Source organism: Colobus angolensis, unplaced genomic scaffold (genome assembly GCF_000951035.1).
Source record: "Colobus angolensis palliatus isolate OR3802 unplaced genomic scaffold, Cang.pa_1.0 Scaffold10, whole genome shotgun sequence".
Taxonomy (NCBI): Eukaryota; Metazoa; Chordata; class Mammalia; order Primates; family Cercopithecidae; genus Colobus; species Colobus angolensis.
Window position 1 is genome coordinate 22,639,478 of NW_012110919.1, and position 27,539 is coordinate 22,667,016.

Here is a 27,539-nt window from a genome sequence, read left to right on the forward strand (position 1 = left end):
TGGTTGGATGGGTAGATGTATGACCGGATGAATGGATGAATGAATAAATGGATGGTTGGTTAGGGAAAGGTTGCCCTCCAGGGAAACAACCCAGAGGAAAATCAGAAAGTTACAGGTTCGGATCCCCATGATGACACTTCCTCACCATGTGATGTGGAGCGAGTGGCTTTGTTTCTCTGCAGGTACCGTGCATCCAATGACACCTGCATCCTAAGACCCTTCATTGGCTCCCTCAACAGAGGTTTCTAGAGAGTCCACTGCACTCCAAATGCAGTGAATGGGAGAGAGAGATGAACTTTTGTAGTGCTGGGCATTGTGGACCTAGTCGATAGCCAGCTCTCTGTGGGGCAGTTGTTGGATAAATGAACTGTTGGATAAATGGATGGTTGGTTGGGTGGGTAGATGTATAATTAGATGAATGGATATTCATCTATGTATGATATGTATGATTGGATGAATGGATAAATGGATGGTGGTTGGACGGGTAGATGTATGACTGGATGAATGAATAAATGGATGGTTAGTTGGGTAGATAGATGTATGATTGGATGAACGGATAAATGGATGGTGGTTTGGTAGTTGGATGGATGTTGCATAAAGGGCTTCCAGCCTGGTTAGCACTTCAGTGGTTACTGGCAGCCCCTGCCCAAGTTGGGAGCACACTATGATTTAATTAGAAGAGGTAGATTAAAGCTCTGCCTCTTCTTTGCCTGATCAGTTTCCATACCCACCCAAAGGCAATACAAAAGACATGTTAGGGTTTCACTCTTCTCCAAGCCTGCACTAAAGATAATGTCTCTGCATGATAGCCTTTGTCACCTTTCACCAAAATTACTTATACCCAAGCTTGTCTGTTTTGGTTTCTGAGCTCTTGGAGGATTCAGGCTATATCTGGCTTATCATTGCCATCCCCTTTATCAAATGCCTAGCACATCAGAGACCATGAATGCATTGATGGATGAGTGGATAGGTAGATGAGTGGGTGGATAGATGGGGTCCAGTGTCTTTGGTTGCATAAGGTGAAAGCAGAGCTCCTGTTTGGATTTGGGGGATCGGTGACTGTATTAGAAGTCATAATCACTGCTCATCTTGGCTTCTGAAGCCTGGCCTGGAATCTTGACCATCACTTCACATACATATCCTTACAAGAGATAATGTACATAAAGTGCTTAGTGCACTCAATAAATATTATTATGTATGTAATAATAGACACTCAAGAAATGTTGACTATGAGCTATTGTTTCCTATAAGGAACTTCTGTGTAAAGTTTAATTTGAAGAAAAAGTTCTAGGGCTTAAAAAAATCTGGTGGCAAATATCAGAAAGAGTTAACAGGGGCTCAAAGCAGACACCTAACTTGAGGGGTGTCTGGGAAGCCTTTCTGGAAGAGGAGACATTTAAGCTGAGACACAAAGAGATGAGTAAGATCAACCACAAAGACAGAATGAGCTCATCCGAGCTGAGGGAAAGGAGACTGTGGAACCATGGAGTCAGAAGGTTCTGGTGCATTTGGGTTTCTGCGCGGAATTTGGTCTGGCTGGGAAGGAAACAAGGAGAGGGGGAGGTGGGAGGGACCCAGGGACACCCAGGAGTGAGGAGATTGTCCTAGGCCAGGTTTTAAGCCAGGAGGGACATATTGATAAAGAGATTGTTTCTCTTCATGGGATCTCTTTAAAGCCTAGTAACAGCTGAGGTCCTCAATTCCTTAAATCCAGCTCACAACATTCACTTTTTAGGAGGTTTCTTCTTGGAGTTGGCCCTAGGGGGATATGTCTGAGTGTGAGGTGTCCTTGGAGCTGAGAAGAATGTAGGCACAGGTAGGCAGGATCTCAGGTTGTGTCTTAACATGTGTTCCCCTCATAAGAACGCAAATTCTAGCCCAAGGCTCTTCATATAGCTGACATTTTGGGATCAGGTGTGAAATTTCTTTAAAAACTAAGTGTTCTTGTAAGGTTCCCAATCCCTCCTGGTTGGGGAAACCCGGACAAATTGAGAATGCTAGACTTGCCTCCCCAACCATTTTCCTTCCCTAGCCAAGACCCACCCTCCCCTCTGAGAAAATCCAACCTCTTAACCATGTGTGATGTGGTTGGGTAACCAAAACTATCTGTGCCTCCATTTTCTCATCTTTAAATGGGAGACTCAGATATGATTCATGTTTACTGAAGTGTGGGACACATCTCACTGATGGGACATGAAATTGTAAGCATTCAGTAGAGCCAGAGTTAGGAGGGATTGACTTGGGTTCTGAAGAACAGTTCTGCCTTATCTCTTCCACCCTTCTGCATTCCAACAAGCAGAAAGTCTCTGTAGGGGACTGCATTACCTTTAACACCTCTCCAGCACTTGCTAACCTTTTATAATAAACACAGGCAGCAATGATTTGTTTTTGGTTATACGTTTGTTTTAATGGCTACCATCTGATTATGGTACATAATTCTCTAGTGACAAGAAAGTGTCCTTTTCTTTTTTTTTTTTTTTTTTTTTTGAGAGGGAGTAGTTTATAATTCAGTGTGCTCTTCCTCTTTTCAGGCTGGAGTGCAGTGGCCGGATCTCAGCTCACTGCAAGCTCCGCCTCCCGGGTCTACACCATTCTCCTGCCTCAGCCTCCCAAGTAGCTGGGACCACAGGCGCCCGCCACCTCGCCCGGCTAGTTTTTTGTATTTTTTAGTAGCAACGGGGTTTCACCGTGTTAGCCAGGATGGTCTCGATCTCCTGACCTCGTGATCCACCCGTCTCGGCCTCCCAAAGTGCTGGGATTACAGGCTTGAGCCACCGCGCCCGGCCTGAAAGTGTCCTTTTCAAATGCAGTTATTTAGGTTTAAAAAAAAGGGAAAGAGTCATTAGGTAAAAATCAGGAATAGGAAAAATGTGTCTATGATGTCAAGGTCCGAATCATGGTTACTTTTAGGGGGTACTGACAAGGAGAGAGCACTAGGGAGTTTTCAGAGGCACTAGGAATGTGAATGTTCTACATCTTGAACTGGGTCGTGGTTACTCAGGTGTAAACCATTCACTAAGCTTTTGCTTGAGCTTGGGAGTTCGAGACCAACCTGGGCAACATGGCGAGACCCCCATCTCTACAGAAAAAATAAAAACTAGCCAGGCATGGTAGCACATGCCTGTAGTCCCAGCTACCCAGGATGCTGTGGGAGGGTCACCTGAGCCTGGGAGGTCAAGGCTGTGGTGAGCTGTGATCATGCCACTGCAGTCCAGCCTGGGAGACAAAGCAAGACCCTATCTAAAACAAAAAAAATTTAATTCACTGAGCTTAACATTGAACTATGGAACTTAAAGTGATCCATATCTCAAAAAGAGAACCATAGGAGTCCCTTTGAAGAAAAATACTAAATAATCATATTTTAGATGCTATATCAATATGGCAGAATTCACACAGAGGGACATGAGTGGTCAAAGTTTGGACAGCAGTGACCTGAGCGACCTTGAGGATTCCTTCTAGCTCATATGTTCTGAGTGCCTTGGAGGACTAAGTCCCAAGACTGTTCAGCACACCAGTGGCAAACCCTCTCAGAGACATCACTTCACATACATGTGGGCACTTCCAGGGGGTGCTGCAGATCCCATCAGAAGAGCCCCTTCCTCCAAGCCCCCCACATCTCCTGCAGCGCCCGGTCCCGAGTGCAGCTCAGCCCCAGCCTCCTTTCTCTCTGCATATTGGCCCGAGCCTCAGCTGCATCTATCATCTGCTTCAGGCTCATTAAAATTATTTCTTTTTAGTTGCAAATGGGCTGTTTATGATGATCATTATTTGAATGGTCTGCGCGGGGCTCCGGGCTGTCTGTCTGCTGCTGATGGCCGGTTAATCAGATGAGTCTCCTCCCTGCCTGGGCCTGGCCCAAAGTCTGGGGCTATGTTAATCATGGCTCCCCCAGGGCTGGGGGGGTTGGTGGGGCCAGCAGGGGCTGGGTAGGAGATCCTGACTTCTGTTGGATTACCAAAGCTGTGTGTGTGGTGGTTCAGACATGCTTTCTAAAACGCAGCTTTAGACCAGTGCTAGTTTATGTTTGTGATAGAATTTTTTTCCATTCCTTCAAAATAGATATAATGCCATGAGCTTTTTAATTTTAGCTGTGTGTATTATGAAAGACTCGTGCCGATGCTGTCATTCGCCCTCTTGCTTTGCTGATACTCAAATATCCTTTCTTTTAGGGTGGGAGTGGTTTTTAATGTCTTTGCTTGATACAGTAACATTTGGCAATACTCTACCAGTCTTCCTTTCTTTTTAAAGCAGAATTTTTACTGAGCTGTGAAATCCAGAATTCTTGAAATCATTGATCTGGTGGGGTGTTTTCTTAGCTCTCAGTTTATCTAAACATAAGATTAATATCAGCCAAGGCCAGGCACGGTGGCTCATACCTGTAATCCCAACACTTTGGGAGGCCACAGCAGGTGGATTGCTTGAGCCCAGGAGTTTGAGACCAGCCTGGCAACATGGTGAAACCCTGTCTCTACCCCCGAAAAATGCAAAAATTAGCTGGGCATGGTGGCACATGCCTATAGTCACAGCTACTAGGGAGGCTGAGGTGGAAACATCATTTGAGCCTGGGAGGTCAAGGCTGCAATGAGCTGTGATTGCACTACTGCACTCTAGTCTAGGTGACAAGAGTGAGACCCTGTCTCAAAAAAAAAAAAGACAACATTTATTGAACACTTGAAACTTTACACATCCATATCATTTAAAACAAGTGCCCTGAACACCTCCCAGCTGATGGAGAAGCGGAGCAGAAGCCCACTGAAGAGAAGGGCATTAAAAATTCGCCTTTATAATCCACCAAGGAGATAATCCACACCTCAGTTATTAGAATTGACTGTAATATATTTCCAAGCCCCTGCTTGAATCACCATAGAGACACATTAATGTGTTTGTTCCATGAGATGATGTATGTTAGGAACTTAGGCGTAGTGCCTGGTACATGTAAGCTTTCCATAAATGGTAGTTATGACTATTTACTATTATTATTATTGGTGTTAGTGTGTTTACCAGTGAACTGTGGCAAGAATTCAGGGTTGAAGGACATAGATTGAGGCAAAATTGAGAAGAACGTGGATGTCAGTGACTTCGTCTGCTCGAGGAAAGATACCAAGGGCTGGGCTTGTGGTGGGGTCAGAGTGAGGGGACTGGTGATGTCCCCCTGCCTTCCCTGGCTCGGTTCTTTCTGCAGTGTGGACAGAGCAGACATCCTGTCTGTCAGATTTGCACCCACCAGCAGCCTGAGAGATGCAGGTGGAGGGAGTCAGGCATAATTGTCTGTGACAACATATCAGGTGGTTAGACTTATACTGCTCTGCAATTTCCTCTCAAAACCTGGGTTGGATGTTTTTAATGAGGAGTCAAAGTCCACCCCCACCAGGTATATTGGTTGCTGTGTTGTGGGAAGGCACCAGTGTCCCTGTAATAAGAATATAGTGTCAGACACAGCCGGGTGCGGTGGCTCATGCCGGTAATCCCAGCACTTTGGGAGGCCGAGGTGCGTGGATCACGAGGTCAGGAGATCGAGACCATCCTGGCTAACATGGTGAAACCCCATCTCTACTAAAAATACAAAAAATTAGCCGGGCATGGTGGCAGGCACTTGTAGTCCCAGCTACTAGGGAGGCTGAGGCAGGAGAATGGCGTGAACCTGGGAGGTGGAGCTTGCAGTGAGCCGAGATCTCGCCACTGCACTCCAGCCTGGGCGACAATGAGACTCTGTCTCAGAAAAAAAAAAAAAAAAAAAGAACATAGTGTCAGATACACAATAATCCAAGATGGAGAGCTGTAAACCCATGTCCCAGTTCTGTTTGTCCTGCAGCAATGTAAAAATCACATCTTTGTCTTCAAGAGAGATGAGAAAAACTAAAAAGAACTGAGAGTACACTGCTGCAACTCAAATTGACCATGGCACTCTAGTTTTTTTCTGTCCTGCCAAGTGAGATTCTGTCCACATGGCCATGCCAACCAGTTGGGTTTTGTCTACCTTTGTATATTGCTGCAAACACTGATCTCTCCTGTCACTGGATATTTTGGTTGTGATCAGTTGTAGTTTCTTTATTAGAAACTGTGATTAGTTTTAAGTGATGCTAAACCAGAATTCCTCCTTTTTGCTCATAACACCTTGTTCCTCACCTGGCTTAATCCTGGTAAAAAACCGGGCTTTTAAACTGGAAGCCCCCATGTACCTTCAAGTGGGAGTACCCTGTGCTTTGGCAAGAATTGCTTTCAGCACCTTGGAGAGCACATGTTTCTGCTCCTCCCGCCCCTAACATGGAGACAGGGTCTGTCACCCAGGCTGGAGTGCAGTGGCACCATCACAGCTCACTGCAGCCTTGACCTCCTGAGCTCAAGCAGTCCTCCCATCTCAGCCTCCCAAGTAGCTGGGACTGTAGGTGCAGTGCCACCACGACAAGCTTGTTGTTCTATTTTCTTATAGAGAGGAGGCCACTATGTTGCCCAGGCTGGTCTCGAACTCTTGGCCTCCCAAAGTGCTGAGATGACAGGCATGAGCCACCACACCTGGCCCTCACCTCTATTTCAAAGCTACTTTGGTGCCTCCACCTTCTCCCTTCTAGTCTCATAATTTTCTAAAGAAGTTAGGCATTTCTCCAGAAATAGAAGTTCCTTGTTGGATTTCTACAAAGAAATCCATAGGCCAGGGACACTCTTCCCAGCTTGGGGTGCCAGGTTTATGGTGCTCTGGTGAGCTGCTGTTGAGCAGATTTAGTGACTCTGAGACATGATATAAGACAATTACCATGCATTTCGTCTCTTAGAGGGAAAAGGATTTGCAGTGGGTTAATAGTACTTTTATTTCATTATCTAATGGCAAAAGTGTTTCATTGTGTGTGCAAGATGAATGTGTATTAGTGATGACAAATGGGGTCTTTCAACACGGTGCTGGGCCTCATCATACATATGTTAGATTAAAGAGTTCACCCTAGAAATACACTCCCGCATCTGCGTGTGTGTTTTTAATAAATCTGATTGCAGAAATTTATTGCATCACCGGATTTAGGAAATTATGGGGCTTGATTGCTGCAAATATAATCGGGTGATATATACAGAAATGCTCCTCGAGTTATGGTCCAGAAAAAAAGCCCATCTCGGGATGGTGCAAGGAAGCAGCCGACCACATAAACAGAGCATTTCTTGAATTATGCAAATGAAATCCATGACAACTCATGGTGAATTGTACTCCCCTTGTGAAACTGCCACCATTAAAGTGAAGAAAGCTTCAAGAGGGGTGATCAAATATACATGCACGACCAGCAGACATTGTCTGTGATGTGTGTGAACCAGAGCATCCCCCCTTCCATCCCTCTCCCTTTTTCCCTCGCTAGTACATCCTATAAAAACCTGGTCTGATACCTTCCTTGCATATAAGCCAACAAAGCGCCTTCCAATCCATTTCTTCTGAATCCAGGAGTCTTCAATGAAATATTTCTTAGACTTGAAGTGAACCTTAAATGATTTACTGCGAGATACACAAAAGGTCAGCTTACTTCTTATTGGCACTTTCATTTTTCCAAAATCTACTGAAATTAAAAAGCCATCTATATCTTAAAAGGCGTATTTATGAACCTTTAAGTGTAAGTAAGTCATAGTTGGAGCCGTTCCCACCTCTGATATATGAAAGCTGTCGACAGCACTTTCTTCCACTATAATATGCCCATACAATATGCCGCACTTTACTATTTTGACATGGTTTGGAGATGTTTTCTACAGTTACTGACAAGCTTATGCCATCACTCCTTTGGAAATTTAAGAGGTGGGGCAGGGGGTGGGGGAAGAGATGAAAAAAGAAAAAAAACCAACTCCACCCAACTTTATAGAAGATTATTGATCTGGCCTGACTTCCAATGAGCAAAAAAAGCTGTCCTGGATTTTTTTTTTCAGTTGCATCCCAGTTTTGTAAATTATTTATTTGTACCAGGAGTCAATATCCTGTCTTTTCTCAGCTTTGTAAGTTAAGAAAACTTGTTCAGAATGCTGTTTTGTACAATGGTTAAAAAGGAATAAAGAAAAAAAATCTTTTTTCTTTTCTCTCTCTTTTTTTTTTTTTTTTTTTATTGTTCCAGAAGGAGCTTAATTCCGTCGCTTCTGAGCTATCTGCACGGCAGGAGGAGAGTGAACATTCTCATAAACATTTAATTGAACTCCGCCGGGAATTTAAGAAAAATGTACCTGAGGTATGGTATATTTGCTGTTATAGAATTAACTCAGTAGGAATGCAGATTTCTCTCCATTCAAACTATATTTTGAAAACTGTAGATGTAAGTGACTAACAAGAAAAGAAGCTAATTAGCCACAAAGAAAAATGACAGCCCCCAACCTTTCGGGGTTTCTTGGCCTAGCGGTGCTTAGCAGTGCCGACTGAAGGGAGGGCGGGGCGTTTCTCCATCAACGTCATTGTTTTTCGAGGGTGCTGTGAAACATCCATTTTCCCCCCACATTCATATCCAAGTCAAATGCCTGGCCTTGCTGGCAAAGGCAATGTGCCTTAGAGTTCTTGATTTTATTTTGCTTTCCTGTTGGCGTCTGGAAGAAGGCAGCCATCGACTCCCTAACACCCTCTCGGGGCCTGCCGGCGCTCATCATCTCTGAAACTCGGCCTCTCACCCCCTGTACGTGCACCTCATTCTTCCCCTTCACCACCTCCCTTGCAGTCCCAGCAACCAGCTATGCCTTTTCTAGCAGCCATTGCCGGGAGCTTGGTAGGGGACAGAGAATGACTAGACCCCAGCAATGTAAGAGCCCCCCAAGGAACAGACTAGAACAGACAAGTTTCTGTTCTTTACCAGCCCTGGATGTGTGAATTCTTTTCCTTCCTCTCGCAGGCCCCCCTATTGCTTCTCAAATTACAAAACAAATGATGAGAATAAATACAAATAGGGAAAATAAAGCCCTCTGACTCTATATAAAAAGGATGTGGCACATCAGGGCTGTGACAGGGAACAGACATCAGGGATATCTGCGGCCAGATCTCCCCAAAGCCAACTATGTTTCATTCTGGTCAGCAGAAAGTTAACATCTGTCCTTACCTGCTCAGGTGTGCTGCAGGAAGGTGGGGCAGAGTGTGGCATTCAGATGAGAGACTTTGATTCCACCAGTTACACTCTGCCAGTCTGATACCGGGATTGGTGGGGGATCCTGTTGCCATCTCGCTGTTCAGGGAGGGGAACATGGGAAGACAGGGAAGAGGCAAACCCAGCTAGGGATCAGGCCATATGAGCACAGAGGAGAGAAGCCTCAGGTCCACCTCAGCCTCTTAGCTGCAAAACCCTTCTCACACAAGTCATAAATGTCTTTGGTTCTTGAAGTCAAGAGAAGGGACTAAAATCTAGCTAGAATTTGTCCATGGAGCAAGTCTGGAAGGAAGAGAGTGTCTACGTGGAGAAGGGGCATGAATCTCAGGTCTAAAAGCCTCTCCCATGTTGTGGCTTCAGAAAAGTCAAGCCAGGCCTTTGGTTTGACTCCAAGAGCCAAGAAGGCACCAGTGATGCTGAGAACCCTTCCTTCGCCTTTTAGAACAGAGCTCAGCTTGGTCTAGAAACTAATTTTTCTCCCCAGAATGAGGTTACCTTTGATTCTCCTTTGACTCCAGGAAGCAGAGCTGAATCCGCCCCACATCTTCACAGCTGCACGTGCCCTCTCTCTAGTCAGCTTAGACCCTCTGTCTCATCCTCCTTCTCCTAGCCCAACTGACTTTCTTCTGAGGCCATGTGGGAGCCCCCAGGTGATGAGGGAAATCCAGGCCATGTTTTAAGCCTCTGAGTTCAGCTTACATAATTTTAATACTGCATAATTATGCAATTATGTAATTAGGAGGAATAAGTTTCCATTCCTATTATAGTCGTGCCTCTGAAAATTCTCCTTTTTGGAGCCAGTCTCTCCTGATGGAGAAAGTCACGCCGAGGCTTTATTTAAGAGCTCCTCTGGCTGGTGCCCAGCTCACCTCCTGCTCGCGCCTGTGCTGGGCATCCCCCAGCAGTGAAGCAGACAAGGCGGCGTGCTTCTAGAAATGGGCAGCATTAGCACAAAGTCCCGCCAAGCCTGTCCCTCGCAGGGTGCTCAGATACTTGAGTGTGGGGCTGTGAAAGGGGCCTGTTTGGGGAGTCCAGTGACCTGGGTTCAAATTCTAGCTGCGCCATTCACTTGCTGTGTGACCTTGAGCAGGCCAGCCCCTCTTGGGTCCTCAGTTTCCCCTTATGTAAACTCAAGGAACTGGAGAGATGGTTTCTGACAGGTCCCATCCAGAACTAATGTTTCCTGAAGATGGAGGAAACAGAGGTCTCCCGCCATCACATTTTTATTTAGTCTGTAAAGTCTTTTGAACTTTATGGTGAGTTGCCAATATTTAGCATCTCAGATGATTTCACCTAAAAATTGGATTTCCGGTGTCTTTTGAGAATATTTGGTAGATTGTGCAACCCAGAGGTTCCATGCTCATGCTGCCGTCATCAGCTAGAGCAGAGCACGTCACTCCATCGGTGGGGCTTGCATTGTCCCAGCCTCCCTTGTAGTTGCTTCCTGCCTGGCCTGGTGGGCATTTGAGTTCACCACCTGTGACCCAGATTCTCAGAAGTTTCCTTCTCTATGGCTCAACCTTGCACCCATGGCCCCTTATGGTCAAGTCTACTAGGCCTGTGTCTCCCCTGAAGGTCCCCGACATACATCAGTCTATCAATCAGTGGCTCAGGAAAGCCCCAGGGATCTGGAATCAGGGGTGGAAGCAACACATTATTATTTGCATAATGAAGGGGTTTATTCTTTACCTGCCCATAAGTCTTCTTCAGCCCATCTCTTCCTTTCCTGTGCTGTCTGAGGTACCCCCTCCCCACCCTGTCTAGTCCCTCGGTGCCTCCCATGGGGATTACTGGTAGCTGTGGCTGATTGTGATGGGGGAGTCACACCAGCAGATCTCACAGGAAACTGGAGGATTAGGTTTGGAGTCTCAGGACACGTGGTTCTTAAGGCTTCCCTCTTACGTGCCAGGGATAAGAATACATAGGAGTTTGCCAGGCTAGCCCAAGTTGCTGGGATCCTCAGGTCATTCATGAAAGCCAGGAAATTAGGGTCTGGAAATAGGAGGCTCAGGGTGACTGGGACAAACTTCTCCTCTGAAGACAGCCCACACCCATAGAGTTCCTCAAACATCTGCACAGCTCAGATGGGGTAGAGACCCAGCCTAGACTGCAGAAACTGCACGTTCTGGTGAGGAAGGAGAGTCAAGTACACAAGTGACATTGCCAAAATGCAAAAGGCAGTCTTCACTGGAGAGGTGGCTACAGGGTAGGGTTACGGAGACCTTGCAACCTGAAAGAGGCTGCCCCGGGCGACACCTTGAAGGGCAGAAGGTTTTTAAGGAAAGACTTCCATGTAGTGCTAAGCATGGAGAATTCAGGTTACCTCTCCAGCCCCCACCCCACCCCAAAGTGTGACCTGGGATGGACTACCTGTCTCACAAGACATTTCGCATAAAAGACCATTCTATGATCAAATCCATTTGAGAAATGCCACTTCTTTTGTCTTCTGGAAATTCCCTGCATGCATTATGAAAGACTCCAGAAAGTCCTGCAGGAAAGAAACCCCTTGGACTTGACATTTCCCAGTCTAGTGTGGCTTGGTACCCCTGTTTGTGTGTGTCCCTTATGAAATCCAATGGAGTTCAGGCCCCACGGGACATGCTTAGGAAATGCTGAGCCAGGGACAGCAGTGAGCTACAAGCAGGGGCCATAGGGGCGTCCCACCTGGCACTGTAGTGAACTCTTTGCTGATCTCTTTTTCAGGAAATCAGAGAGATGGTGGCTCCTGTATTAAAAAGCTTCCAAGCCGAGGTAAGACCCAGGGCCCACAGCATGTCAGAAAAGTGCCCCCCATGGCTCCCCTTCCTGTCCCACCTAGAGTTGCCCAAAGGGGCCAGCAATCTCCAGAAGCTTTGGAGAAGCTTTCCTGTCCCCATTGCAAACTCTGTGCCCTTCCCTCTGGTGTCCCATCCCAATGGTGTAGTGATAAGAATTGGTTCTCTGTTCAGTTTGACAGAATTCAAGTCTGATTTCCAAGAAATCTCCCTCTCCCTAGACTTTGCCCAACCTTACACTGGCTCTGCTGCATGTAAGATCTGTGACCTTGGGGCATACACAGTGGCTCACACCTGTAATCCCAGTGCTTTGGGAGGCTGAAGTGGGAGGATCACTTGAGGCCAGAAGTTCAAGACCAGCCTAGGCAGCATAACAAGAACCCCCATCTCTACAAAAAAACTAAAAATTAGCTAGTCATGGTGGCACGTGCCTGTAGTCCCAGCTACTCTGGAGGCTGAGGTGGGAGGACTGCTTAAACCCGTCACGTTGAGGCTGCAGTAAGCCATGATCCTACCACTGCACACCAACCTGGGTGACAGAGTGAGCCCCCGTCTCTAAAACAGTAAAAAATAAAATTTAAGAAAGATCTATGACCTTGAACAAACCTACCTCACCTTCCAGGCTTGGTTTCCTATCTTTAAAATCAGAGATTGGTATGAGATGACCTTTGCCCTCTCTTGGCATTCTGCTCTCCTTTGATTCTCTGAGGCAGCCTTGCAGATAAGTCCACACAGTTACCAGCCCAAGCAGAAATTCTTTGCACCAGCCCACTGTTTGAGTATAAAAGTGACATTGTCCGCATTCTTTCCTGCCAACCCGCTGAGCCCTAGTCCCTTTGCTGTCCTCAGTAAATAATTTATCTTGCTTTTTGGAAGCCCTGTGATCGGGTGAACCGCCCCCATTTCTCCTCTTTGCTTGCCTTCGTAACCAAGAGTCTGATAATGTCCATTTGGCTGGCTGGCACAGGAGGCAGGCCAAGAAAAGACTGGAATCATGTGGGTCCAGGGATTTCTAAAGCGTTCCATCTTGAGGGGGCTCTTCTCAGGCTTTCCTGGGCTCAGGCAGGACCCCAGAAGGATTGGCCACACTCGGAGCTCACCAGAGGGGATGCATTTTAAGTCTGTCATCCACCAAGCGCCACATTACTTTAAATATGTCTCTTTGGAACCACATAAGCACATAAGGCAATATTAAAGTAAACAATAACTGGATTTACACAAATGTCGCTGATTTCCATATTTTTCATCCTTTCATTTTATTACCGAGTTGACTGATGTGCTTATTTATTTACAGGGCCATCCGGTATTGATTCATTTGGTTGCGAGGTGCCTGGGCTGGGAAGAAGAAAAACAGAAAGACCAATAATGTTAGGAATGGGGGTTTTCATGACTTTGTGTTACAAAAAAAAATAGAGATTCCCATCTACCAACTCCTAGTCCCAGGAGAGCCGCTCAGCACACAAGCTACCTATAGCAACTCATCCCTCTGCCCAATCTAAAGACAGACATTGAGCTGTTTGTAGAGAGCATCACTTTCTCAACTGTTTCCTTGCTTGAGTTGGTGTGAACAGAGCTTCCGTTGGCCTTCTAGAACCTCAGTTTTCCCTATCTGTTAAATGGGAGTATAAAGACACTGGCAAGTCTTTTCATGTTGTTTTGAGGATTAACTGAGATCTAATGCAGGGAAAGGGTTTAATATAATGTCTGACACATGAAGAGCTGTTAGCAAGTGAAGAGCACAGATGCTGAAGTCAGCCTGGGTTGGCATCCCACCTCTCCCACTTACTAGCTGTGTGATTTGGGGTGAGCTACTTAACCTCTCTATGCCTCCATTTCCTCATCTGTAAAATGAGATACTAATTATACATATTTCAGGCCAGGCAGTGGCTCACCCCTGTAATCCCAGCACTTTGGGAGGCCAAGGAGGGTAGATCACTTCAGGTCAGGAGTTTGAGACCAGCCTGGCCAACATAATGGAACCCCAACTCTACTAAAAATACAAAAATTAGCCAGGTGTGGTGGCGGGCACCTGTAATTCTAATTACCCAGGAGTCTGAGACAGGAGAATCGCTTGAACCCAGAAGGCGGAGGTTGCAGTGAGCCAAGATCACACCACTGCATTCCAGCCTGGGTGACAGAGCAAGACTCTGTCTCAAAAGAAAAAAATATATATATACATATTTCACAGGGTGAGATTGAGGAAGAACAAAGTTAACACAGATGAAGTGCTTAAAATACTGCCTTGCATATGAGAAGTCTTGGATATTTATTTTATTATTCCTATAAGCAGTGACCTCCAATACAGGTTTACTGGGTCTCTAGTATGGCTGAGCAGCCATCTGCCACTTTCCTAACTAGGTGTTGAAGGCTTTTTATCTCAAAGAAGGGTTCGAGGGTTTTTTTTTTTTCCCCCTGTAGGAGGTGGGTATGACTTATGTTAGCTTTTCAATAGGAGAAACGTTAGGTTTGGGTGATGTTTGGAAGAAGACCTGACTGCAGCATGGTAGAAAATACATGCAGGTCTGACTCAGGCCTGGTCAAAACCTCAGCTCTGCTCCTAAACAAGCTGTGTGGCCTTGGGGAAGTTCCTTAACCTCTCTGGACTTCAGCTTTCCTCCTCAGCCAAATGAGGCTAACAATAAGGATTCAGAAGCCAGGTGCGGTCACTCATGCCTGTAATCCCAGCACTTTGGGAGGCTAAGGTGGGAGGATCACCTGGGGCCAGGAGTTTGAGACCAGCGTGGGCAACGTAATGAGACCCCCACCTCTACAAAAAAAATTTTAAATTAGCTGGGCATGGTGGCTCGTGCCTGTAGTCCCAGCTACTCAGGAGGCTGAGGTGGGAGGATCACTTGAGGCCAGGAGTTCAAGGCTGTAGTGAGCTATGATTATACCACTTCTTTCTATTATGGGCAACAGAGCGAGACCTGGTCTCTTAAAAAAGGAAAAAGGATTCAAAAACTTTAGCACCATGGAGGCAGTCCCAGGGTCTGGCACACAGTTGGTGCTCAATAAATACTGGGACAGAGAAAGTCTTAGGCCAAAAGGAAAGACAAAGCAGAATTCTCGTTTTCAAAACCCATGTGGCACATTGAATAGATGCTGCTTTAATAGCTGGAGACCTTAAAGAACTTTGTTAATTTTCTTAAGAGGGCTTTCCATCGTCCCTTTAATGTACCAAGAAGACCACATTTGTCTGGAATTTTATTCCTGAAACCCCTGCTTTTCTCATGATCTATTGACTAAGCCATCGTGGCCTCTGTGTCCTCCTTGCGCCTCAGGGGAGAGACGCTGCCAAAGGAAGGTGTTAATAAAAAGCATCTTCTTCGTCCAGAAAAAGCTGCACATGCACAGGCCGTTTATAATCCAAATTTGATTTTCATTTTAATTTTTTTAACGAGGCCTCATCCTTTATGCCGCTCTCCTCTCGCAATCCACTGGGCTCTGGGCTGGCGCTGCGATTCCCAAGTGGGTATTAATCACCTCCTGGAAATATTCTCTGGGGCAAATACCGTCCCAAGTCACATAAACTAGCTCATAAAATGCCAGGGCTGAATATCACACCCGTCATTCCTTCTTCCCAGTGCAGGCCTTTCCTTGAACTATACCATGTTCAGTTTCATGGTATATACCATGAAATATACGATGTTCAAAAAAGATACCATGTTATTCCTGAATTTTGCTTCACCAGCCCTGGTGTGTTCAGAATCTGGGCATACTTCTTATCTTTTTATATTATATATGTGTGGATCTATCTTTTCTTTCTTTCTATGTGTGTATGTGTGTGTGTGTTTGCATGCGTGCGTGCACCCGCTTGTGCCGGTGGGAGGGGGCGGAGAGGAAGTGAATTTGCCCTGCTGTGAATCAAGGAAGCTTCTCCGTCTGCCTTGATTGCTTAAAGGACAGTTTTGATTTCTCCTGTTCAGGGAAACAAAGACAGCCGGAGAAGGTGGCTTAATGGAGACAGCTTGAAATGGCCAAAGTTTGAATATCCTTGCGTACAGAGAAAAGAGCAAGACGAAAGCCTCGCTAATTATAAAAGTTGCTTTATGAAAGATAATTCAAAGCAATAATTTAGCAAACATAATCAAGTCGCACAGATGGGGTTGTTGATGGATGGATTGCAACATGCAATTAGCAGTTCTCGCAGTTACATATCATTAACCCTCCGAGCACAAAAATTATTTTCTCATTATTAGTTGAAAAGGTAAAATTAAGCTGACTAGACAGTAAAGGAACAAACTACAATTAATTACCTTCATTTATTACAGTCATTATTTTAAACTTATTTTTACTTGGAGGGAGACATGAAAACATCTAAATTAAAAGTTTTGTTATGCTAACTCAGAGGTGAAACTTTTCTGAAGCGCGTGTGCACCGGCCCAGCTTGAGATTGTCTTTTTCTCTGCCGCCTTTTTCTTCTACCATAAAGGGAATGTGGCCTGTATGGTGGAAAACCTTTTGGGTTGGATTGGAACAGAGACATTCACTTGGGCCTGATTGAAACACAGTAGTTTGGGGACCAAGTGGGCCGACCTGGCCTCTGACGCCCAGGGGAGGTTAGACACCCATGGTCTGAGCCCCACCCTAACACTGACAAGCGTATGTGACCTTGGCGAGTGACTGTATGTCTCTGAGCCACTGTTTCCTCATGTATGAATAGGGTCAGCTTATACGATTGCATGAGATTCAGTGACATTGTGTGTGTCAAGTGGCCAGTGAGTCACTTGTTGCCAACATGGTGGGCGTGCATGGTTGCGTGGGACTGAGAATGTTCTCCCTCTAACAACTCAGGGTCTGGGGAAATTCGTGTGGCATGATCATCTTCTAGGAGCTTAGAGACAGGGTTAAAGATGCATTAGATCATCAGTTGAGCCCATGTAATCGTTTATTCACCGCAGCAAGCATTTATTGAGTAGCTGCTGCATACTAGGCGGGGTTCTAGATGCTAGCCCAGTGATGGTCACCTCGACCCCTCTTGTTATAAGGGAGAGCAAGCATTTTTGCAGTACCCAGAAGAAGGACTTCCCAAAGAAGACAAGGCTACCCTTCTATTGGCACCATGCAGGTCCGCTCAACAGATCCTTGTGGAGAACTTTCTGTGTCCCGGGCTCTGTGTGAGGACTGTTGCTGATGCAAAGATGGTGAGACACCATCCCTGCCCTCAAGGATGTCGCTAGGATTCCACATGGAATCCTTTAAAGAAAGAAAAAGAAAAAATGTCTGTAGGAACCGAGTCCCTGTTATTCTGAAATAATATCCAGGAGTCCAAGGGAGGCTGTCGGTTCCATCCCAGAGGTTCTACTTGTTTGCTGCACTTCACATTGACACCCTGCCCCCATGACAGCAACGGCAGTGTCTCCATCCCATGCACATCTGCCATGTGTCCCTGCATTCCCCGCCAAGAGATGGAGTCTGTGTCTCCATACTTTGAATCTGCTCCTGTGCCTACTTTGACCAGTAGAACATGGCGGAGGTGACACTGTGCCATGATCCAGTGTAGCCTTTAGCCTTCCTGCTGGCTCTCCCCATCACACCTCTCCAAACTCATCCTTTATGTGAGAAATGTGACTACCTGGAGACCACCCTGTGTGAGAAGCCCTGCCTGCATGGAGAGGGTCTGGGGGATAAGACAGCACATGGAGGAGAGGCCAGGAGTGCTGAGGTACCAGACTGGAGTCAGGGGCCATGGTGGACGTCCAACCCAGTCGAGCCGTCGGATAACTGCAGCCCCAACTGCCATCTGACTGTGAGCACCTGGTTCATTCACACCTCAGGGTGTCAGCACTTGCCATGCCCTCTGCCTAAAATGCTCTTCCCTGCACCATCTCTTTGCTGGATGAGCTCCTTTCAAATGTCAGGTCCTGGGGAGCAGGGAACCCTCCCTGACCACCCCAGCCCTCCATCAACCCTGGAGCCCCTCGCATTCACTAGTGCTTAGCATCATCTGTCTTTATGCATCTGCCTAAAGCTAGTGGCTTGAGACTACTGTAAGGACTTTGACTGCAACTCTGAATAAAGTGGAAGTCATGGGAGGCTTTAGAGCAGAGGAGGGACCAGCTCTGACTCAGGTTTTAACAGGATCCCTCTGGCCACTAATCTGATAATATGGGGGCCCTGGTCTCTCAGAGATGACCGAGAGGAGAGATCATTCCTCCATCCCCCCTGCCCCAGGCCCAGATGCTTTCTGAGACACTGAGGTTTTTCTGCTTTTCCCACCAAGACAATCGTGGGTGGGGAAGGATAGTCCTAACCTAGGAGAAGACCTTTCTGGTGGGTCAGTACCTGTGCTTGCAGCCAGGCTTCCTGAGAGGGGAGTGGAGGGTTTCCTCATAGCTGAGATCACCCGAGATGTGCACGTCCCTCCCTACTCTGGCCCCGAGCCCCACCCAGCCCCATGTGCTGCATCCTTCTTTGGTTTCTGTGCCCCGCTTCTGCTCCGCGTCTGCCTGCAAACTCTTGCTCTTCCGTTTGAGCTGAAATTTAATTACAGGGCTTTTTTTTTTTTTTTTGCCTTTTAACATTATTTGCTCTTCCAGCTGTCTTTGATGGCATAATTCTCTCACTCCCTAAACTACCCTTTACCCTGGCACTCCTGGCACTGGTATGACTATCCCTTTGTAAACAGGGCCCCCTTAGAACCACAACAGATATTAGATGCGTGCAGTTCTGACAGTAGGAGAGGCCACAGGGAGCAGTGGCCTTGCTGGCTGGTGAGGCCACCCTGGGGGATGAGCAGTAGGGGCAACTGTGGCTTTTGGGGCCAAATTGACTCAGGCTTTCATTTTAGCTCGTCTACTTCCTGGCTGTGTGACCTTGGGCGAGGCACATAACCTCTGTGGCTTTCACTTTCCTCTGCTTTTACTGTTTTCTTTTTTTTTTTTTTTTTTTTTTTTGAGACAGACTTGCTCTGTCTCCCAGGCTGGAGTGCATTGGTGCAATCACAGCTCACTGCAACCTCCGCCTCCCGGGCTCAAGCGATCCTCCCACCTCAGCCTCCCGAGTAGCTGGGACTATAGGCGCACACCACCACACCCAGCTAATTTTTGTATTTTTTTGTAGAGATAGGGTTTCACCATGTTGCCTGGGCTGGTCCTCTGTTTTTAAATGGTGGCAATAGTACCCATTTCATAGGAGTGATGGGAGTGCTCGATAAGTTGATACTTGAAAAGCCCCAAGAACAAAGCCCACCACATGGTGAATGCTTCGTGAGCATGAGTTGGCATCCCCAGCAGGTGCGCTGAGACTGAGTGTATCACATTTATCCTTCCCATGAGCCCCATGATGAAGTTTCTGCTCCTACCCATTGCTCAGGTGAGATGACTGAGGCTCAGCCCGCAGCCCACGGTAGTGAGTGGGAACTCGGGCAGGGACACCGGCTGGCAAGGTTTATCCATCACTTAGGGGGATGCCTCTTGTGTCACCTCCTCTCAGCAACGCAGCCAGGGAGGCACAGCTGGTATCATCCCCTTTTATAGATGTAAAACCGGGGCTCAGAGAGGTAAAGTGGCTTGCCTGAGCTTACACAGCGATTCATCAGCTGAACAGAGAGCAGAAGATGCAAACCTCAGCTTAGAGAGCCAAACGGGCCCCTTGAGGGATCTGGGGGTGCAGAAAGAGCTGAGGCTGGTGATTCTAGATTTAGGGCCCAGCTGGAGATCTGCAGGTGGTTAGGGCCGGAAAGGAGCTCATCACTCAGCCAGGCCCAGGCCTTTTAGATGTTTCTTTGCTGAACTGTTATTTCAGGCAGGATCTGCCAGGAAAGCCCACTGCATACAAAGAGCTGTGATTCAAGTCCAAGTCTGCATATCCAGCCCAGAACTTGGTGCATAATAAGTGCTCAATAAACAGGAGTGTTGCTTGCAGCTCACATCGGATATAATGAGGAGAAGACCTCCCATTCTCTCTACTACCCCTGACACGCACACGTGCACACACATGACCCGCCCTTTTTCCTCTGCCAGAGTGCAGCGGCGCAGTCTCGGCTCACTGCAACCTCTGCCTCCTGGGTTCAAGCAATTCTCCTGCCTCACCCTCCCGAGTAGGTGGGACTGCAGGAGTGCGCCACCACACCCAGCTAATTTTTGTATTTTTTGAAGAGATGTGGTTTCACCATGTTGGCCAGGCTGGTCTCGAGCTCCTAGCCTCAAGCGATCCGCCCGTCTCGGCCTCCCAAAGTGCTAGGATTACAGGCATGAGCCACCGCGCCCGGCCTCCCCATCCTCCTTCCTTTTTGATAACATAGTTGCTTTGATGGTGCATCGTCCTTGGCTGCCCATAACCCAGTCTTGCCCCTCTGGAAGTCTGCCCTGCCCGGCTTGGGGTAAAACTTAACGATAAACTGAATGAACGTCCTTCCGAATTTAGTATTAAGATCCCACCAAAGCATTATTGAACCTGTCACGCCATATTACAACCAAATTAAGAACCAGCAGCAATCCTCTTTCATTCGGTATTATATGCCTTATAAAGTAAATTATTAATGCTTTTTTCCCCCCAGTTAAGCAGTTATTTGCAGTTGTTCCGGGTATTTCTCATTAGAAATAACATCATCTAAAGAACGATATTGATTGATTTTTTTAATCTTGGAGTCATGGACGTGAACCACATATTTATATGACATTCCCTTTAACTAGAATTCTCGCGCTTTATTTTTATATTATTGATCTTTTTGACACGAATTGCTTTTTGGCCTTGTGCGAATGTTGTAAGCTTTCCGCCTGCAGAGGAATGGGCTGGCGTCTGGGCCGGGCTGGGAAGAGTGATCGCTCCAGCCACGTGGCAGTAACATTCCCGCACATTTAACAACAATTAGTCTGTGCCGACGCCATGGTAGGCTTTCGTGTATGAAAATTTACAAGCCTTTTAATGAACTGCATTATGGAAGGCCGTGCGGGGCCAGTCGGTGGGGAGATAAGGCTGCTGGGCGTGCATCCATCTCAGGGCTCAGTCGGCCCAGTGTCTCTCAGTGCTCACGTCTGCCTCCTGGGAGGTGGGAGGCGCAAGATGGAAGCTACTGCGACAGCCCCACCGACGCGAGCGTGGGTCATGTGGCCACTCGTGCAGTCCTGCATTTATCTGGTCAGTAGATGTTCGTTGAGCACCTACTAGGTGCCAGGTGTGGCGCTAGATGCAGAGGCTAAGGTGGTGAACATTACTATTTACTCATGCGTTCAGGAAGAATTTGAGTACCCACTGGGTGTCAGGAGCGGCACTTAATTCCGGGGGTGAAAGGGTGAGTGCAGATTCCTCATGCATCTGGAGCCTGTGGCAGTGGAGAAGTGACTTAAGCTTAGAGTCACCTGGAGCCGGGTTCAAACTGCAGTGCTGCCGATTGCCAGGTTCTTCAGTGAACCTCAGTTTCCTTGTCTGTAAAATGGGGACGTACCGCCTAGGAAGGCTGAGTGGATTCGGTGCAGATCAAGAGCTTGTTGCAGAGTAGAGAGGATCATGGTGATTCCGTGTTGCTGCCAGCTGAGCTCTGGACACTCTTTCTGTTCTCTCCAAAACCTAAGGTTCCAGACCCGCCTTCCCACTGGGCTTCAATCCTCGTAGTTCCTGGGGTTGGGGCAGCCTGGTGTCCCCTTCCTGCTCACTCGGGCTTTCTCCTATATTTTCTTGGAAAATCAGCCAGGGCAGCCAGCTGGTGGCAGGCAGTGATGGAGTCTTCCTAGAGGGCACACCCCCAGGGGCCGGCCCTCTTCTCCCCAAATTCCCTCACCCCTCCAACCAGCCCCCCCAGAACACACCCCTCCCTCCTGAGACCTTCAGTTCACAGCACGTATTTGGCACCTGTTGTCTACAAGGGTGAGTGCCAGGCTTCAGGGATGTGGCAACGGGTGGCCCCAGATACCTTTCCTGTCCTCACAGCATACACGACCTCATGGGAGAGACGGATGGACCCATACACCCCCAGACAGTGCCAGTGACAATCACGTTATGGTTGAGTTTCACAAGGTCAGGATATGGGGATGGGAGAGAGTAACCAGCCCACCCATTTCCTCATTGAGAAATGCTTTCTGGAGCCCCACTATATGCAGACCCTGTGCAGTGCCCTGGGGATAGGCAGGGAACAAGACGCATGCCCCTGTCTCTAAGCTAAAAGTACAGTGAGGGACATGCACACTTACGTCATGTATAGGAGTTACCTAAAAGATAGTATAGCACAGTGGTTAAGAGCGTGGCTCTGGAATCAGACTGCCTGGGTTCAAATCCCAGCTTTGCTACTTATTACAGTCATCCCTCAGAATATGTGGGGGATTGGTTCCAAGACCTGCCCCACACCCAAAATCATGCAAGTCCCCCTGCATATAGGAAAACCTGGCTCTGCATATGTGCAGGTTTCACATCCAGTGAAAACTATGGGGGGTGTGTGTGTGTGTATGTGTGTGTAGATATTTTTTTTGAGACAGAGTCCCACTCTGTCTCCCAGATTGGAGTGCATTGTTGCAATCTCAGCTCACTGCAACCTCCACCTCCCATGTTCAAGCGATTCTCCTGCCTCAGCCTCCTGAGTAGCTGGGATTACAGGCCTGTGCCACCACGCCGGGCTAATTTTGTATTTTTAGTAGAGACGGGGCTTCACTATGTTAACCAGGCTGGTCTCGAACTCCTGATCTCAGGTGATCTGCTTGCCTCGGCCTCCCAAAGTGCTAGGATTACAGGCATGAGCCCCTGTGCCAGGCCTTAAAAACTATGTTTTTTATTGCATTTGGCTGAAAAAAAAAAAAAATCTGTGTGTCAGCAGACCTGCGCAGTTCAAACTTGCATTGTTCAAGGGTCAACTGTAATCTGTGACTGGGGCACTTTTCTTTTTCTCTGGCCTTGATGTCTTCATCTGTAAAATGGAACTCATTGTCGTCTGTAAAATGGTCTTTGCAAGCCACTGCAGGCTGACCCCAGTAAACCACCATAGACAATCTTTGTACCAAGTGAGAACAGAGGTACAAATGGCACTTCACCTTATAGGTGAAGGTGAAGATCAGATGAGGTAATAGATGTAAAGGCGTAGAACAGTGGCTGGTGCAGAGAAACTTAGATCAGTGTCAGAGGCTGCGATTACCATGATTATTACAATTAAGATGATTATGACTCTGAAATAATCCCCCGGTGTATTGACTAATTGTGGAGGTGCTGAATGCTGCCTCCACAAAGGCAAAGTGCAGTTGCACCCAGAAAGGGCCCCCACTCTTGGCCTAGCTCAGAGGCAGAGGGCTAGACTGTGTGACCCCCTCGGTTCATTGTCAGAATGGGTCCCCTGAAGCAACACCTCCAAATTTAGATACAGAAGGAACCTTTCTAGATGTGGGTGTCCTCTCTGAGGTGGACCCTGCGAGAGACCTTCAGACATCCGATATCACAATCAAACCTCCCAGATGCCCTGAACAGCAGGAATGAGGCCCAGAGAGGGTGAGAAACCCACCTTAGGTCACACAGCCAGGAGAAGGATGGGCCCGGGTCAGGTCACTTTCTCTCTAGCCTGTCTCCTGTTCCATAAAATGGGTTCTTGTAACATCCACCTTGTTTATCCTGGGGGGATGGGTGAAGAACCAATGTGATCACCCAGTTGAAAGAACTTTGCCTGGCTGGGTATGGCGCCTCACACCTGTAAGCCCAGCACTTTGGGAGGCCGCAGTGGAAGGATTGTTTGAGCTCAGGAGGTTGAGACCAGGCTTGGTCTCTACAAAAAAACTTTTTTTGGCCAAACACAGTGGCTCACGTTTATAATCTTAACACTTTGGGAGGCCAAGGCAGGCCGACTGCTTGGGCTCAGGAGTTCGAGACCAGCCTGGGTAACATAGTGAAACCCCATCTCTACAAAAAAATTAGCCAAGCATGGTGGTGCACGCCTGTACTCCCAGCTACTAGGGGGCCTGAAGTAGGAGGACTGCATGAGGCCAGGAGGTCGAGGCTGCAGTGAACTGAGATCGTGCCACTGCACTGCAGCCTGGATGACGAAGTGAGACCCTGTCTCAAAAATAAATAGATAGATAGATAGATAGATAGATAGATAGATAGATAGATAGATAGATAGATAAAATCATTTCCAGCTACTCCAAAGGCTGAGACGGGAGGATTGCTTGAGTCCAGGTCGAGGCTGCAACAGTGAGCAATTATCATGCCACTGGACTCCAGCCTGGGTGACAGAGCAAGACCCTATCTCAAAAGAGAGACAGAGAGGGAGGGAAGGAAGAAAGCAGGAGGGGAGGGGAGGGGAGGAATGGGGAGGGGAGGACGGGGAGGACGAGGAGAAGAGGAATGGGGAGAGGGAAGAAGGGGAAGGAAAAAGAGATTTGCCAACCAAAGTAGGACTCACAGGTGAGTTCCAGAGCTGAGGGTGAGGCTGCCTGTGTGCTGCCTACAGCAGTGTCTTTCTCTAGAATCTTTCGCTACTCAGTGTGGTCACCAGGCCAGCAGCATCCACATCGCCTGGAAGTACCTTAGAAGTGCAGTCTCCATCCCCTACCTCCATGTCCCAGACCTCCTAAACCAAGATCTGCAGTTTAACAAGGTCCCCTGGTGATTACAAGCACATGAAAGTTTGAGACACTCGACCTCAGAGCCCACTGACTTCCAACCCTGGCTGCCCAGTGGAATCCCCTGCAAGTTTTAAAAAATACCAAGACCTGGGTCCCAGCTCACAGTGGCGGGTGTTCTTGGTCTGCCATGAGGCTTGAGCGTCAGGATTGTAAAAGCTTCTGGTGATTCACATGTTTGAGAGCCCCTGCCCTGAAACTCACTATCTAGCGTAAGAGACAGACCCGTGGAAATAAGCAGGGGAGTGCTGGTAAATGCTGAACAACTGGCTGGCTGGGAGGAGCCCAGATCTGTGGCATCTGCTCATTTCTGTGGTGTAAATATTCCCACCGTGGCCAATTTCAAGCTTCAAACATGATGTCGTTGACAGGGGGCTGGGAAGAGATGTGCAGAACATTATAGAGTATTTCCAGCACATACACAGTAGATGCAAAAAACCTCAGAGCACAGACAGCAGTGGAATGTAGTCAAATAATTAGGAAGTCATGAGCATTGAGTATGTATTGCCTTTTTTCAAATTTGTATTGTGGTAAAATACATGTAACATAAAATTTATCGTCTTAACCATTTTTAAGTGTACAGTTCAATGAGTTAAGTACATTCACGCTGTTATGCAACAACCAGCCCCATCCATCTCCAGAACTCTTTTTATCTTGCAAAACTGAAACCTCTACCCATTGAATACTAATTCCCCCCATTCCTCTCCCCCAGCCCCTGGCACTTGCCATTCTACTTTCTGTCCCTATGCATTTGACTACTCCAGGGACCTCCTATAGGTGGCACCATACAGTATGTGTCCTTTTGTGACTGGCTTATTTGGCTAAGCTTTATGTCCTCAAGGTTCGCACATGTGGTATTACATTTATGTTTAACAAAATTTGTTTAGTTGTAGGTTTATATGATTTAGTTTTATGGCTGTATTTAACAACCAGATTGCAAAATTTCTGAAAACATAAAATTGCTTTGTAAGTCACTGCAGGGCTGACCCCAGTAAACTACCACAGAAAATCCTTGTAACAAGCGAGACCAGAGGTACAAATGGCATGCTGTAGGTCAGAGGTCAGCAGACTGTGGCCGTTGGGCTAAAGCCTATCTTTGTAAATAAAGTCTTATTAGAACACAGTCCATTTGTATCCATGAGTTCCACGAATTCAACCAGCCTTAGATCAACAATATTTTTTAAACCACTAAAAAGTAATAGTACAACAATTAAAAATAATATAAATTTTTTTTTTCTTTTTTTTTTTTTTTTTTTTTTTTTTTTTGAGACAGACTTGCTCTGTCTCCCAGGCTGGAGTGCATTGGTGCAATCACAGCTCACTGCAACCTCCGCCTCCCGGGCTCAAGCGATCCTCCCACCTCAGCCTCCCGAGTAGCTGGGACTATAGGCGCACACCACCACACCCAGCTAATTTTTGTATTTTTTTGTAGAGATAGGGTTTCACCATGTTGCCTGGGCTGGTCCTCTGTTTTTAAATGGTGGCAATAGTACCCATTTCATAGGAGTGATGGGAGTGCTCGATAAGTTGATACTTGAAAAGCCCCAAGAACAAAGCCCACCACATGGTGAATGCTTCGTGAGCATGAGTTGGCATCCCCAGCAGGTGCGCTGAGACTGAGTGTATCACATTTATCCTTCCCATGAGCCCCATGATGAAGTTTCTGCTCCTACCCATTGCTCAGGTGAGATGACTGAGGCTCAGCCCGCAGCCCACGGTAGTGAGTGGGAACTCGGGCAGGGACACCGGCTGGCAAGGTTTATCCATCACTTAGGGGGATGCCTCTTGTGTCACCTCCTCTCAGCAACGCAGCCAGGGAGGCACAGCTGGTATCATCCCCTTTTATAGATGTAAAACCGGGGCTCAGAGAGGTAAAGTGGCTTGCCTGAGCTTACACAGCGATTCATCAGCTGAACAGAGAGCAGAAGATGCAAACCTCAGCTTAGAGAGCCAAACGGGCCCCTTGAGGGATCTGGGGGTGCAGAAAGAGCTGAGGCTGGTGATTCTAGATTTAGGGCCCAGCTGGAGATCTGCAGGTGGTTAGGGCCGGAAAGGAGCTCATCACTCAGCCAGGCCCAGGCCTTTTAGATGTTTCTTTGCTGAACTGTTATTTCAGGCAGGATCTGCCAGGAAAGCCCACTGCATACAAAGAGCTGTGATTCAAGTCCAAGTCTGCATATCCAGCCCAGAACTTGGTGCATAATAAGTGCTCAATAAACAGGAGTGTTGCTTGCAGCTCACATCGGATATAATGAGGAGAAGACCTCCCATTCTCTCTACTACCCCTGACACGCACACGTGCACACACATGACCCGCCCTTTTTCCTCTGCCAGAGTGCAGCGGCGCAGTCTCGGCTCACTGCAACCTCTGCCTCCTGGGTTCAAGCAATTCTCCTGCCTCACCCTCCCGAGTAGGTGGGACTGCAGGAGTGCGCCACCACACCCAGCTAATTTTTGTATTTTTTGAAGAGATGTGGTTTCACCATGTTGGCCAGGCTGGTCTCGAGCTCCTAGCCTCAAGCGATCCGCCCGTCTCGGCCTCCCAAAGTGCTAGGATTACAGGCATGAGCCACCGCGCCCGGCCTCCCCATCCTCCTTCCTTTTTGATAACATAGTTGCTTTGATGGTGCATCGTCCTTGGCTGCCCATAACCCAGTCTTGCCCCTCTGGAAGTCTGCCCTGCCCGGCTTGGGGTAAAACTTAACGATAAACTGAATGAACGTCCTTCCGAATTTAGTATTAAGATCCCACCAAAGCATTATTGAACCTGTCACGCCATATTACAACCAAATTAAGAACCAGCAGCAATCCTCTTTCATTCGGTATTATATGCCTTATAAAGTAAATTATTAATGCTTTTTTCCCCCCAGTTAAGCAGTTATTTGCAGTTGTTCCGGGTATTTCTCATTAGAAATAACATCATCTAAAGAACGATATTGATTGATTTTTTTAATCTTGGAGTCATGGACGTGAACCACATATTTATATGACATTCCCTTTAACTAGAATTCTCGCGCTTTATTTTTATATTATTGATCTTTTTGACACGAATTGCTTTTTGGCCTTGTGCGAATGTTGTAAGCTTTCCGCCTGCAGAGGAATGGGCTGGCGTCTGGGCCGGGCTGGGAAGAGTGATCGCTCCAGCC

General features: G+C 47.3%; 1 protein-coding gene across 1 annotated transcript in view; it reads left to right on the plus strand.

Moving 5' to 3' along the window:
- The window catches only part of CUX2 (cut-like homeobox 2), a 266,995-nt gene that overhangs the window by 118,050 nt on the left and 121,406 nt on the right, over positions 1-27,539 (plus strand). Inside the window, exons 6-7 of the mRNA XM_011937105.1 lie at positions 8,076-8,186; positions 11,787-11,834. Coding sequence (XP_011792495.1) covers positions 8,076-8,186; positions 11,787-11,834 — 159 coding nt within the window. The remainder of the gene's footprint in view (positions 1-8,075; positions 8,187-11,786; positions 11,835-27,539) is intronic.